Here is a 12,697-nt window from a genome sequence, read left to right as displayed (position 1 = left end):
TAACAATGCCCCACCTTTTGTAATGAGGATTAAGAACCAGAAACTATTTGGTATCGATTTTATTTTCCAGACAACAAATTATTCACTGATATTAACTGATTAAACCTGTTTAATGTACAAAACATGTTCTTAACAAAAGCTAGATCAACTGTTTCTGTCTCAGCAATGAAGAGTTTGAAGCTAAACTTCTAAGAGGAGAAAATGGTGAAAGAAGAGTCTTCCGGTATACCAACGCCACAAACCTTGTTCTTCTGTTTGAGTATATTCACATGGTTCTGCACGGTATGGTAACATGAAATCGATAGGAGATTTGCTCGATTATCTGACTAGGTCCATTGGATAACACCCGAGGATACGGATGAAACTTGCGAATTCCTGCAAAACCAAAAGATAAGATCTTTAGAATTGGTGAGCCTTATGACCAGCTATAAAAGCTCTGGGGTTTGCGAGGACTGGGACCTGTAGATGGCCAAGAGCGTGCTGAGCACGTGTTTCAGCCATGGAAGCTTCAAAATCAATGTAGAATAAGTAATCAAAGTACCTGTCATCATCTCAAAACAATCACTCAACTACTTCTCAAAAAAAGATGTGTGCATGTTGTGTTTGAAAACTACTTACTTAGCGCTTCCATTGTTAGAACCATCAACTACTCTTAACGGTCTTCTTCTCTGCGGACGACTTTCTATCTGAAAGAGAGCAAAATCTACGTCATATATTCCTATTTTCTGAAGAAGTTACTGATAACAGGGTCCAACTTTTCCTTGGAGCTTACCTTCGATAAATTGATGCTTCTTAAAGCAAAAACAGCCAAGGCCTTGAACAGCACACCAGGACCTTCTTCTAACGAGAACACGATACTTGTCTGAGAGAAACTTAGAGCATTACTATTGGGAACTATAAGTTTAAGCCAATTTAGTTAGTATGTATATAAAAATATGTGATTACCTTATATGGTCGATCTGTTCTTGGAATCATAGGCTCTCTCGCAAGTATAAGAAAGCGGGTCACATTGTTAGCATCATCCTGAAAACCGTCGAAAGAACAAATTATCAACGTACAGATTATGGATAATCGATATGTTTAGTATCATTCCTTCTATGTCATAAATCATTCCACTTTTTACCCAATGATGAGCATCTTAGTTTGTTGATACATTCCCATAGGTAACAAATTTATCAATAGGATAGAGGATGGAGACTAGTTACTTGTATATTCTCGGCAAGAATATCTAGGCCATATATATTTGCAGCCCGTACACTCGCGATTGCTCCTACATCGCTCTTATCGCTTGAAGAAACAGTCTGAAGAAACGCTTGATGTTTAATTGTTTTATGTGAACTGAACTAAGAATAAAGTCGTTATCTCGAGCTGTCACCTGAGCAGCAGTGGCAGTGTCTTTTGCAGAAATTCTCTGTATGCCTAAATTGTTAAGTGAATTCACACATTGATCAAGTGCCTGGAGAGAAAGAATAAATGAATAAACAGTATTCAAAATCAGTGAACTTGAAGCGAGTCTGAAGGTAATGGGTGCAATAGAACCTGAGGATGGCTTAGAACACATTTAATCTCTTCTATTTTAACACCAGGCACTCCTAAGAGACAATGATTCACAGGCAATTGGACTTCTTGGACAATGTGAAGCCTATGACGAAGAAGCAAATCATAATTACGGTGGATACTACCACCTATCGAATTCTCGATCGGTAATACTGCTTTATCCACCAACCACAGCTCAACAGCCTAAGAATCAATCACATGAAAACATAGTAAAGCACCATACCTTTTTTTGTTTGGGTATGAATATATTAGAAGTGATAGATAAATCAAAACCTGGAACGCAGCTTCAAACTGTTCACATGGCACGGTTTCACAATTTGGATATGCTTTGAGTGCTGCTGTCTCACTATATGCACCTGGTATGCCCTGCAATTGTAGAGTGTATGTAAACACAAGGAACTTAAAGAACGAGAAACACAAATTTACAGTTAGGTAAGGAGATTTAATATTTCACCTGAAATGAAATTCGCACTTTTGAATCATCACTGGCAGAAGAGTAAAGACTGTTGGCAGTTAGTGGTTCTGTAATTAAATTTAGATGTTAGGGCTTAACGAAGATATTGATAGTAACGAAGATATGACAGACAATGCACTGGAGTTTCATAATACTTCTGGGATTGGCATGTTACTGTTCATTGACAACATTTCGGAAAGCAAGTTTCGTTTCACTCAAAATAGATTTGAGAACATATTTCCCTATGACACGATACAAATGACAATGATTCATCCCTTTATGAGAGAGACTACATGAAAAGCAAGACTGAATCTCGAACATCAAGTGGAGCTACTAATATGGAAAAGGGAAACCAGTATTAACAAAACATGTCGTACCCTCCATTTTCAGTGCAGATAGTAAGCCCTATGTTGTGATGAAAATGACAATGATTGATCCATTTATGAGATAACATGACAAGAATGGACAAATCTGAAACATCAAATGCAGCTACTAATATGGAAAAAGTACTTAGTATTAACAAAAACATATCGAGTATGTCCATCTCCAAAACAGATCACTATACGTGTAGCTACTAATGATTGATCTACCCAAGAGACTACACGACAAGAAAGATCGAATCTGAAACATCAATGCAGCTACTAATATGGAAAACAGATTTTAGTATTAACAAAACATATCCAGTACTTTCCTTTTCAAACAGATCGATATACGTGTAGTCAAAAATATGCTGCAGTGCAAAGGACAATGATTGATCTATCTATGAGACTACACGACAAGAAAGATCGAATATGAAAGATCAAATGCAGCTACTAATCTGGAAAAAGAAACCAGTAATAACAAACATATCGCGTACTCCACTTTCAATGCAGATTGATACACTTGTAGGAATAAAGAATCTAGTATCAACAGAACATATCTAGTGCTCCATATTCAATAAACAATGTTGGAAATTAAAGTATTTTAGATAAGTTCACATATAGCAAAGCCTCAAGTTGCAATGCAAATGACAATGATATTGATCAATTACACGACAAGAAAGATTGAATCTTAACATCAAATGCAGCAACTAATATGGATGGTAAACAGAAGAAATCTAATGTCAAAAGACATTTGCCATTATTGGAGTCAAGAAAGTGCCGAAACATTAGTCTTGTCAATGCATAATTTAGTGTATCTATAACAGCCAAACCAACTGTTAAATTCAGCAATCTAGAGAACAAAAGTTCAGAGGACTTTCATAGAATTGTATTCACATATAAACAGAAACAAGCAACGATGCAAAGGACATGGTCATTGTTATCTCTTCAGACTTAGTCTAGGCTATTGATAAGAATGCGAAACAAAGATGAATGATCGACGACAATTGTCAGCATGTAATGGTTTCTCATCTACTTCAACAAAGAGGATCCAACAAAATCAAATTCAGCTAAACCAATCCCCTAAATATACAATTTTGAATTCGATGACCGCATAACACATAACAAACCAATCAGCATTTCCATAAAAACAATATGTTCCAATGAAACTGAGAGAAAGGGGAAGGAGAACTCACTAGGAAGCATACTCAAGTCTCTATGAAAAGTAACAGATTCAGTCTCCCGAGTCAGACCCATTTCATCAGAGGATGACTTTTTCAGCTCACGCCCATAAGGAACCTCGCCTTCAATGGCAGTGACGACAGCTCTCTGAGAAGCTGAGGAAGAAGAGCAAACCCAGAAGCAGAAACGACGGCGTTTAGCTTCGAATTCGGAGTAACCCACAAGAGGAGAACGATGATGAGTCGTTTGAGGACAAACCCAAATGGGAAAACAACAACACCTCAGAGCCATACCACACAAAAGCAAAAGTGAAGAGATTTTGTTTTTGTGTTCAGAGGAGAAATAATAAAGAAGGGGCAATGTGAAGAGAGATTTAGAGGAATTTAGGTCAACAGAAGTCTCAATGGGGCAAATGGATTTGGTAAGAAAGAATGGGAGAGTCATGGAGATAACGTCAAGTCACAACAAAAAAAAAAAAAAAAAAAAGTCTGGATTTTTTTGTTGTTTTTTTCTGGAAGGTCTTTCAAAGAAAAGAGCAAACTCTATGAATACTCTCTTAAGACGGAAAGGTCCACACTTTGCGAGACGTTTACTTATACTATACAGTACACACCATATATATCATTTTTTAATAATTGAATTATAAAATAGTTTAGCCGACAAAAAGGAAATAGATTTTTTTTTTTTTTTGCTGTGAACAATAAATAGTTTTGATGACGCATGGATATTTTATTTATTGAAAAGTAAGTGGACTTTAATTTTGACTTTATTTCTAACGGATTAAATGACTTTATTTCTAAAGGACTTTCTTAAAATTATTATGAAATAGTTATTCTAGAAATAAATTAGATGAAACAAATATAAATGAATAATTTTTTTATTCTTTATATTTTTTTATAGAGTGGATGAAAACTATTTGATATATGGTGAATTTTATAAAATATTTTTTAAAAAAAAGTAATTAGCTCTAATATATGGTAAATACGATAAAATAATTAAGTTCACGAGGAAATTGACTATTTTTCTCTCATGTTATTCATTTAATTTTTTAAAATAGTATAATATATTTTTAATTATATATTTAAATTTGGTTAATCGGCAAATTGGCACTTTTATTTAATAAGCGGAAAAAAACACTTTATATAATATAAAAAAAAATGCTTTATAAACCATTTTCCCCAAATCGTTTTTCACATCTTTATGTCTATCTCTCACCAATCTTCTCAAACAATCATCTTATTTTTTTTACAAAAATGGCGGCAGAGTGGAATGAACATGATGACTAGATCTTGCTACAAAAGTATCGGGCTTTTTCATCGGAGGAACTGAAAATTTTTGTGTGATCTCTTAGGAGGGAGATTCACTAAGGATGAGTGTTTTGATATATGTTGAATTTTATGAAATATTTAAAGAAAAAAAAATGGAATTAGCTCTAATACTAGATGAATTATCAATTTTACATTTTAGTACCATTTGAGATAAACTATTTTTCATTCAAAAGTGGCTAGCATTTTCAGTTTAAGAAAATTATTTGATATATGGTGAATTTTCTAACATATTTATATTAAAAAAAAGTAATTAGCTCTAATATTAGATGAATTATCAATTTTACATTTTAGTACCATTTGAGGTAATCTATTTTTCATCCAATTTTTTCCATTCAAAAGTGGCTAGCATTTACAATCTCAGAAAACTGTTTGATATATGGTGAATTTTATAAAATGTTAATTCAAAAAAGGAAGTAATTAGCTCTAATATTAGATGAATTATCAATTTTACATTTTAGTACCATTTGAGATAATCTATTTTTCATCCAATTTTTCATTTAAAAGTGGCTAGCATTTACAATCTAAAAAAACTGTTTGATATATGGTGAATTTTATAAAAAAAAATTTTTTAAGAAGTAATTAGCTTTAATATTAGATGAATTATCAATTTTACATTTTAGTATCATTTACAATCTAAGAAAACTGTTTGCTATATAGTGAATTTTATAAAATATATATATATTTTTAAAGTAATTAGCTCTAATATTATTTACACTAAAACTAAAAATACAACCATCTAAGACAATCTAACTTTTCTAATGTGATAGGCGGTGATGATAACATCCTATTATGTTTAACTTTGGTGTGTAGTTCACACTTGTCTTGTTTTGTTTTAGATTGGCTCAGAGAAAGACAGACTAAAAGGCGAAGCCAAACGGATGGATTTGCTTACGACTACACTCTTTGACAGCGAGAAGCACCAAGCGGTCATTATTAGGAACTCACAGATTGCTATTGGGGTAAGTGTTCCTTATTTTGAATTCTGCAGCCATTTTTCTAAAATATTAAAACAAAACTAAACTTGAAACGTTCTAATATAATTTACTTTTTTCTTTTGAATTGTTAATATCATAAAACGAATTTAGGAACAGCAAATAAAAAAGAGAAATATTCTAAAATACAATTAAACATTAAACAAAAAAAAAATATGAATCCTACACCAATTAAAAAAAGGAAAACATAACTCTAATTTAAGGAAGGGGTATTGAAACATTTTAAAGGATTTTAAAGTATTTTTAAAATCCTTTGTTATTCAATTGAGAATTTTAAAAAATCTAATGAAATCTTATGTTATTCAACTAAGATTTATAGAAAATCCTTTAAAATAATTCAGAATCCCTTGTTATTCAATCAATAGTTTATAAATCCAACTTTAAATCTCTTGTTATTCAAAATATCACAACTTTTTTTTAGAATGCTACTTTAAATGATTTTAAGAGATTTTTTTTTTCTTTTTAGTTAAAAAATACTCCTCTCAAAATCATATTCTTTGAGGTAGAATTTTGAAAGATTTCATTTTAAATAAAAAACACAGTCATGAACTTCTGCACTTTCCGCAGATCATCAACCATCTTCTCCACAGATGAACCTAAAGCTCTCTCTCTTTTCTCCATATGTGTCCTTCTCCACATGTGACAATGTAGAAGGTGAAATGAAAATTTAAAAAAATGAATTAATGCCCTACACAAATGAAAGGAGCATAAAACTCTTGGGCAACAAGGGTCAGCAAATGATGCACGAACCCTCAACCCATCGTCTCTTATTACAAGTTGCTCCCTCCTTTCCTCGTTTACTCTCATAATTGGTGCCTTTCATAACGTCTCTCTCTTTTTGTTTTTGTTTTTTTTTTTTGAAAAATATGTGAATTTCTTTAAACTGAAAGTTTGCATAAGTTATAAAAAGCATGATGCAAAGACTGTCTCTTGCCAAAAAAAATTAAAAACAAGAGAGCGTCTAAAAATTTAATACGAGAGTAGGAATCTCTAAACATACTTGAACTGCTTCCTCGTTTGCCTAAAATGACGCCTCTAACTTGTCCCTTAAATATATTTTTATTTTATTGTTCCTTAAATATATTTTTTTGTAAAATATTTCAAAATCAGGCAAAGTTTAACTAGAAAATATCATGGAATCTCATAGGATCACATTTCATTTTCCAAAAACAAAAAATAAAAAATCTAAAACACAATCAAATCTCTTAAACATCTCCTAATTCTTTCAAAATTCTAAAAATATTAAAATGTTGCCAAATCCTTTAAAATATAACTTCAATACCTCTCTAAAACTCGGCTTAAGACAGAGAGAGATTAGACATCTACCGAAGTTGGAAGATGTACGAACCGGCGAACGTCTCTGACGACGCTACGGCTTTCCGGCGAGCTGAGAAAAAATACAAACTTTACTATGAACAACATTCTAAATTCACTAGAAAGTAAGTAAAATTCCAAATTTCTCTCACTAAATCGTTCTTTCGACTTCTTCTCACTTTTGCGTTTGTTTTTGTATCCCTTCTTCCCACTACTTATATGTTTCCTCCACTTGAACTCGCAGGAAGAAGCTCCCAAAGCCGATTGATTTGTCTGATTTGCTCGATTTCGATTTGATTCTTCAAAATTTCAACAAAACTGGTGTTTTGCTTGACGGGATTAGGGTTCTCGAAGCTGTTGATTCTTCCCCAGTCTTCTGCATCGAGGATCGACCCGGTATGTTAGAAAAAAATCCCCAATTTTCCAAATTAGGATCCTAAAGACTCACTTTTTTTTTATAACAAATTTGCCTAAAACTTATGGAAGTGGGATTGTTATGATTATAAAGGTTTTTACTTTATCCCTGGTGCATTGAGTTTGGAGGAGCAATGCAAATGGATCAAAGAGAGCTTGACGACTTTTCCTCAGCCTCCTAATATAACAAACCACAATGCGATTTATGGTCCTATTGCTGATTTGTTTGATTCAGCTAAAGAAGACAAGGTGTTGGTTCAAGAGGATCTTCCTACCAACAACAACAGATGGAAGTTCTATGAAGAAGAAGAAGGTATTGCAAAAGCAAAAGAGAGAAGTTGCAAAACAGTTTCAGCTTCAGTTCTTTTGAGGAAGCTTCGATGGAGCACTCTTGGTCTACAGTTTGATTGGTCCAAGGTCAATTCTTGAACCTGTTTTGATGAGTTTTAGCAACCTATTGTGTAACCTAAATGAATGCTGAGACTTATGTCTTCTTTTTTCCAGCGTAACTATGATGTTTCTCTCCCTCATAATGACATCCCTGATGCACTTTGTCAACTAGCTAAGGAACATGCCGCCATTGCAATGCCTGCCGGGGAAGAATTTCGTCCAGAGGGTGCCATTGTAAACTATTTTGGTTTAGGTAGAATTAACCTAAAATTTTGTATTTTCTTGCTTTGGAAAAGTTTAATCTTTCGAAGATGTAGAAGTTTGAAAACCTTTTTAATTCGCTCTTTAGGTGATACCCTTGGAGGCCACCTTGATGACATGGAAGCTGACTGGAGTAAACCCATAGTTAGCATGAGGTATCTCTCTTTGCCTTCTATCTTAGCAATACGTAATCATACCTATTTTGAAGCGCAATAGTGAGTTATTTTCCTTACATTTTCCTTACGCAGCCTTGGATGTAAAGCTATTTTCCTCTTAGGCGGAAAATCAAAAGAGGATCCTCCTCATGCTATGTATCTCAGAAGTGGAGATGTTGTACTAATGGCAGGAGATGCCAGGGAGTGCTATCACGGTAACCTGCTTCACTTTACACAGTCCTTTGACACTCTATTGCAAAAAGAAGCCCGAGTTGCTCATATTGTTCTGTCTCTGATTGTGAAACTGTTAATATACAGCCTGATTTTGAGATAATATCTGTTGACTATGCAGGCATACCCCGTATCTTTACCGACGAAGAAAGTGCGGAAATTGGCGCTCTTGAATCAGAACTGTCCCGTGAAAGTGGAAGTTATTTCGCAGAGTACATCAAAACTTCGAGGATCAACATAAACATCAGGCAAGTTTTCTGAGTTGCCTGAATGCTCCTGGTGCCTATAAAAGCATCTGTATTAGCATCGAGCCAGAAGATTTGAGAAGCATCCCTTTGTTATGTTGCACTATCTTGGTTTCTTATGTCCTTAGGATCATAGAATCTCTTGATTGTGTAAGATATGAGTGGAACTGGGGTAGTTCATACAAAAGCAGATTTAATTTTGCTGAAATTTTGAGGCTTTAGACCGTTATTGATAACATTTTTATAATTACAAAAAGGAAACATCATTTTTCAGATGGCATATATATTGTACATACATATTCGTATATTGTTCTTTTGGATATCAAAAGAAACTCAGTTAGGTGCCTACACACTAACGTCTAGGTGGTTTGTTAGGCAAGGTAGGTATACTCTGTTCGTCTCTGAAGAAGTTTTGCGGATCCACGGCAGTTTTCACTTTCACCAACCGATCAAAATTCTCTCCGAAATACATTCTCCCGTAAACCTCTGCTTCTCTGTAACTGTTTGTGCCATGGCTATTAACTCCAATATCCAGATCCCTGTAATTGATATACGTGTGTCTAGGGTTCTTGGTCACATAAGGAGCCATGTAGCTATAGAAAGTTCTTGCCTTCTGCAAGAAACTGCTTTCTGCTTCTGTTCCCGGATCTTTCCAGTTCATTGAATGCTGGATTTTGTAAAGCTTAGTCCTGTGCGGGAATGGAGTCTTCGTCGTAGGCACCTCGGTCATTATCCCTCCGTATGGATTAAACACTAAACCGATCTTCCCAACTTCAATCATCTTCTTGAACAAGAAATCTAACCCTTCTTTGGTGATCTCTTTATCGATGAAATCGGACTTCCTTTTAAGGAAATATGCCGAATCAGGGTCACGGTCCAGTAGAATCTCGGGTTTAATCGCTGTGGCGTTATCGTTGTTCGCCCACCACATCACCGACTGTATCCATGTCATCTCTGTGCAATTCTCCTTCTTCAAACCAAGCTCTGGGAAATCTTTGGTTAGCAGAGTCATAACATCGTTTGAGTTCCCCAAGAACATAGCCACAACAGATGCTCGAACCGTTTGGATTTTGTTCCTAGTCACCGGCTGTAACAATAGCCTCATGAATAGACCTGGATCAGTCTTGGGAGCAACGAACTGCCATTTATGGACCATGTCAAGAGCATTCTTGTCCAAGTTTTTCTCTACTCTAAAAACGATTACGGTCGGTGGGACGGGGACAAGCTTGATTCTGAAAGCTAAGATCACACCGAAGCTCGCACCACCACCGCCGTTAATAGCCCAAAACAGATCTTCTCCCATTGCTTTGCGATCAAGAATCTGTCCATTAACGTCTATGATTTTAGTGTCGGTGACGTAATCAACTGACAGGCCGTACTTTCTGATCATGTTTCCATAACCACCGCCGCTAATGTGACCTCCAGCTCCAACCGTGGGACAAACTCCAGCAGGAAAGCCGTGAGTTTTGGTTTTTTCCCAAATCCTGTAGTAAACCTCACCGAGTGTAGCACCAGCTCCGACCCATGCAGATTCGCTGGCCGGGTCGACAGTGACGTTACGTAGATTAGACATGTCGAGGACGAAAAAAGGAACGTTAGAGACGTAGGAAATGCCTTCGTAGTCATGGCCACCACTTCGAGTTTTCAGCTGGATGTTTAGCGATTTCGTGCAGACGACGGCAGCTTGGACGTGGCTCTCAGAACGCGCAGCGATTACGATCGCGGGTTTGGGAGACGCGGTGGTGTTGAAACGCGCGTTTCGGATGTAAGCACGTAAGACGGGGGTGAAAGCTGCAGCGGTTTTTGGTAAAACAACGTCGGATAATGAGTCAGGAGGAGCTTTTGTTTGGTTTGTGAAACATTGGAGAAAGTTTTGGTAGATTGTGTCGGGAGGAAGTTCGAGCAAGAGAAGTGGAGACAAATAATGAGAATAACAAGAGAATTAAACAAAAGATCTTCATTTTTGTTTTTTTGCTTTGCTAATTGAATTTTTCTGTAGTATAAATAGTGCATGGGAGTCTTCTCTTATTTTCTGTTGTGATTCTAATCTTTGGCCACTTTTAAGATTTGTTATATTTGGTCAAAGATATTCTTGTTTCTTTGTTTTTTTTGGGGGTTTAGATTGCAATATAATCAAGTTAACTATAGAAAGAGCACAACTTTTAGAAGGCATTGTGAGAAAGATAATTGTTTTTAAGAGGTATGGTAGAATTAGGTTAGCTTTGGGAAGAGAATAGACATGTTTTACTTTCACCCTTTAAAAAAAATATGATAAGTTCCTTTGTCTATTGAAATGTTGGGAATTAAAAATAGTTACAGAGCCAAGTCCTATTGGTTTTTTAAAGAAAACATTAGTTTTATAATTGGAAGTGAAGAAAATGATATGAACCAGAGTTGGCCCTTAACTAGAACTAGAACCAACCAACCAACTCTTTACAATTATGTCCCGCGGGTTCTTATGTTTGCCACAAATGAGCTGAGAGAGACGTGGGTTTGCATATACTTATATAGCAGTTGCGATGGAGACGATGATTTGGTTCCGTCAGGTTGTCGAAAGTCAATAGTGGCAAGCCAAGCACAGAGTGTTTTAAAGGAATGGCCGACTCTGTCAGCCATGACATATTTTATTTAGGTTTAACTTTACAACAAAATCTCAGCTATAGTGATCGTAAAAGATTAATATTTTCTTGTGATGAAATGACTATTAAGGTTGAACTTCTAAATATGAAACGACATGTATTCTCGCGATGCTATTAAATTACAAATTAAATTAATGTAATGTTTTCGAGGAGCCAGAATAGCACAAACATAATACTTTATACCTCTAAAAATCATTTAGTAATGTTTAAGTCTTCTACACACAAATTAAAACATAATACTCTCTAGTTTATTTCTTTTATATGAAAACACCATTAAATGAATTCAACCAACAAGAAAACATACAATAGAAGAAAAAAAATCAAAACGAAAACAGGAAAAAATCCTTAAAACATCATTTTAATATTATAGGGATGGGAGTATTTAATAATAGGCAAGTTAGGTTAAAGAGAAACAAAAAAAAAAATGTTTTTCTTAGAATCATTATGAAATTGATCTCTCTTTGCTTTTATATTATAAGAAAAGAAAAGAGTGAGTTTTTACATGAAACAAAATTGTAATATATATATATATATATATATATATTTTATTTTACAAGTATGATCAAATCAGTGATTTGAAGAATAAGCTTTTTGAAAGATTGGATAACATATAGGAGATTTTTAATATAGCATCGATCCTTAATTAGTTCCAATTGTACATCTTATGGATACGTGTTAGCATAGTACTGTGATAGATCCCATCGTCTTGAGCAACGTAATTATAGAAGGTTCCGTGAGGCTTTCTATTGTCTTGAACATAGGCATCGAACTTCTTATGTACCTTATAATCAGCTCCTTTGGACAACGTGCACCAGATAAGTTTGTGTCCGACAACATCATCGTGGAAACTAAAGCTAAAATCTTCGCCGTTAGGTGGCATGTATTTTTCACGAACCTCTTTGTCTCCAGAGTTGCAGCGAACCTTGAGCCATTTGTTGTGTGAAAGGCTGTTTCTGAATGTCAACGTCGTCTGTTTCCCTTTAATGGAGATGACATGCTCCATATTCTGAATCATGCAAAAAGCCAAAACAACTAGAAAGATTGATATATTTTTAATTTTTTTTTAATTTTTTTTCTCTCTAGATGTTTTTATTTTATTTTTGTCGGATTAACTTGTTTGTTTTCTTGTATGTTTCAACAGTACTATATAAATTGTCTTGTGTCTCTGTTTTCAGA

General features: G+C 34.9%; 3 protein-coding genes and 1 pseudogene across 4 annotated transcripts; 1 reads left to right on the top strand and 3 right to left on the bottom strand.

Moving 5' to 3' along the window:
- Window positions 1–57: 57 nt before the first annotated feature.
- LOC104739827 (arogenate dehydratase/prephenate dehydratase 1, chloroplastic) lies at window positions 58–4,166 on the bottom strand. Its single transcript, XM_087484811.1, has 11 exons — window positions 3,567–4,166; window positions 2,012–2,079; window positions 1,831–1,923; window positions 1,540–1,740; window positions 1,376–1,456; window positions 1,206–1,301; window positions 946–1,023; window positions 773–862; window positions 619–686; window positions 460–541; window positions 58–375 (listed from the first exon to the last, which is right to left on the bottom strand). Exons 1-11 carry the CDS (start codon window positions 3,994–3,996, stop codon window positions 319–321), a joined length of 1,344 nt encoding a protein of 447 aa, XP_087340937.1. The 5' UTR covers window positions 3,997–4,166; the 3' UTR covers window positions 58–318.
- A 2,181-nt stretch (window positions 4,167–6,347) lies between these two features.
- On the top strand, window positions 6,348–9,162 carry LOC104739826 (DNA N(6)-methyladenine demethylase ALKBH1A-like). Its single transcript, XM_010460283.3, has 7 exons — window positions 6,348–7,311; window positions 7,431–7,582; window positions 7,695–8,017; window positions 8,105–8,243; window positions 8,340–8,406; window positions 8,500–8,621; window positions 8,759–9,162. Exons 1-7 carry the CDS (start codon window positions 7,211–7,213, stop codon window positions 8,896–8,898), a joined length of 1,044 nt encoding a protein of 347 aa, XP_010458585.2. The 5' UTR covers window positions 6,348–7,210; the 3' UTR covers window positions 8,899–9,162.
- LOC104743233 (berberine bridge enzyme-like 2 pseudogene) lies at window positions 9,064–10,455 on the bottom strand (annotated as a pseudogene). The gene has a single exon (XR_015580191.1). The product of XR_015580191.1 is annotated as a berberine bridge enzyme-like 2 pseudogene (transcript).
- Window positions 10,456–11,963: 1,508 nt separating this feature from the next.
- On the bottom strand, window positions 11,964–12,584 carry LOC104743232 (S-protein homolog 21-like; the record flags this gene model as incomplete). The annotated part of the gene is made up of 1 exon (XM_010464339.2): window positions 11,964–12,584. A coding segment is annotated over one exon (420 nt), but the record flags the coding sequence as incomplete, so codon positions are not given.
- Between the last annotated feature and the right edge of the window lie 113 nt (window positions 12,585–12,697).

The sequence above is a fragment of the Camelina sativa genome, chromosome 14, assembly GCF_030686135.1.
Source record: "Camelina sativa cultivar CO46 ecotype springtype chromosome 14, ASM3068613v1".
In the NCBI taxonomy this organism is placed as follows: Eukaryota; Viridiplantae; Streptophyta; class Magnoliopsida; order Brassicales; family Brassicaceae; genus Camelina; species Camelina sativa.
Note: the sequence above shows the minus strand (reverse complement) of the source record. Positions and strands in the feature narration are given on the sequence as shown.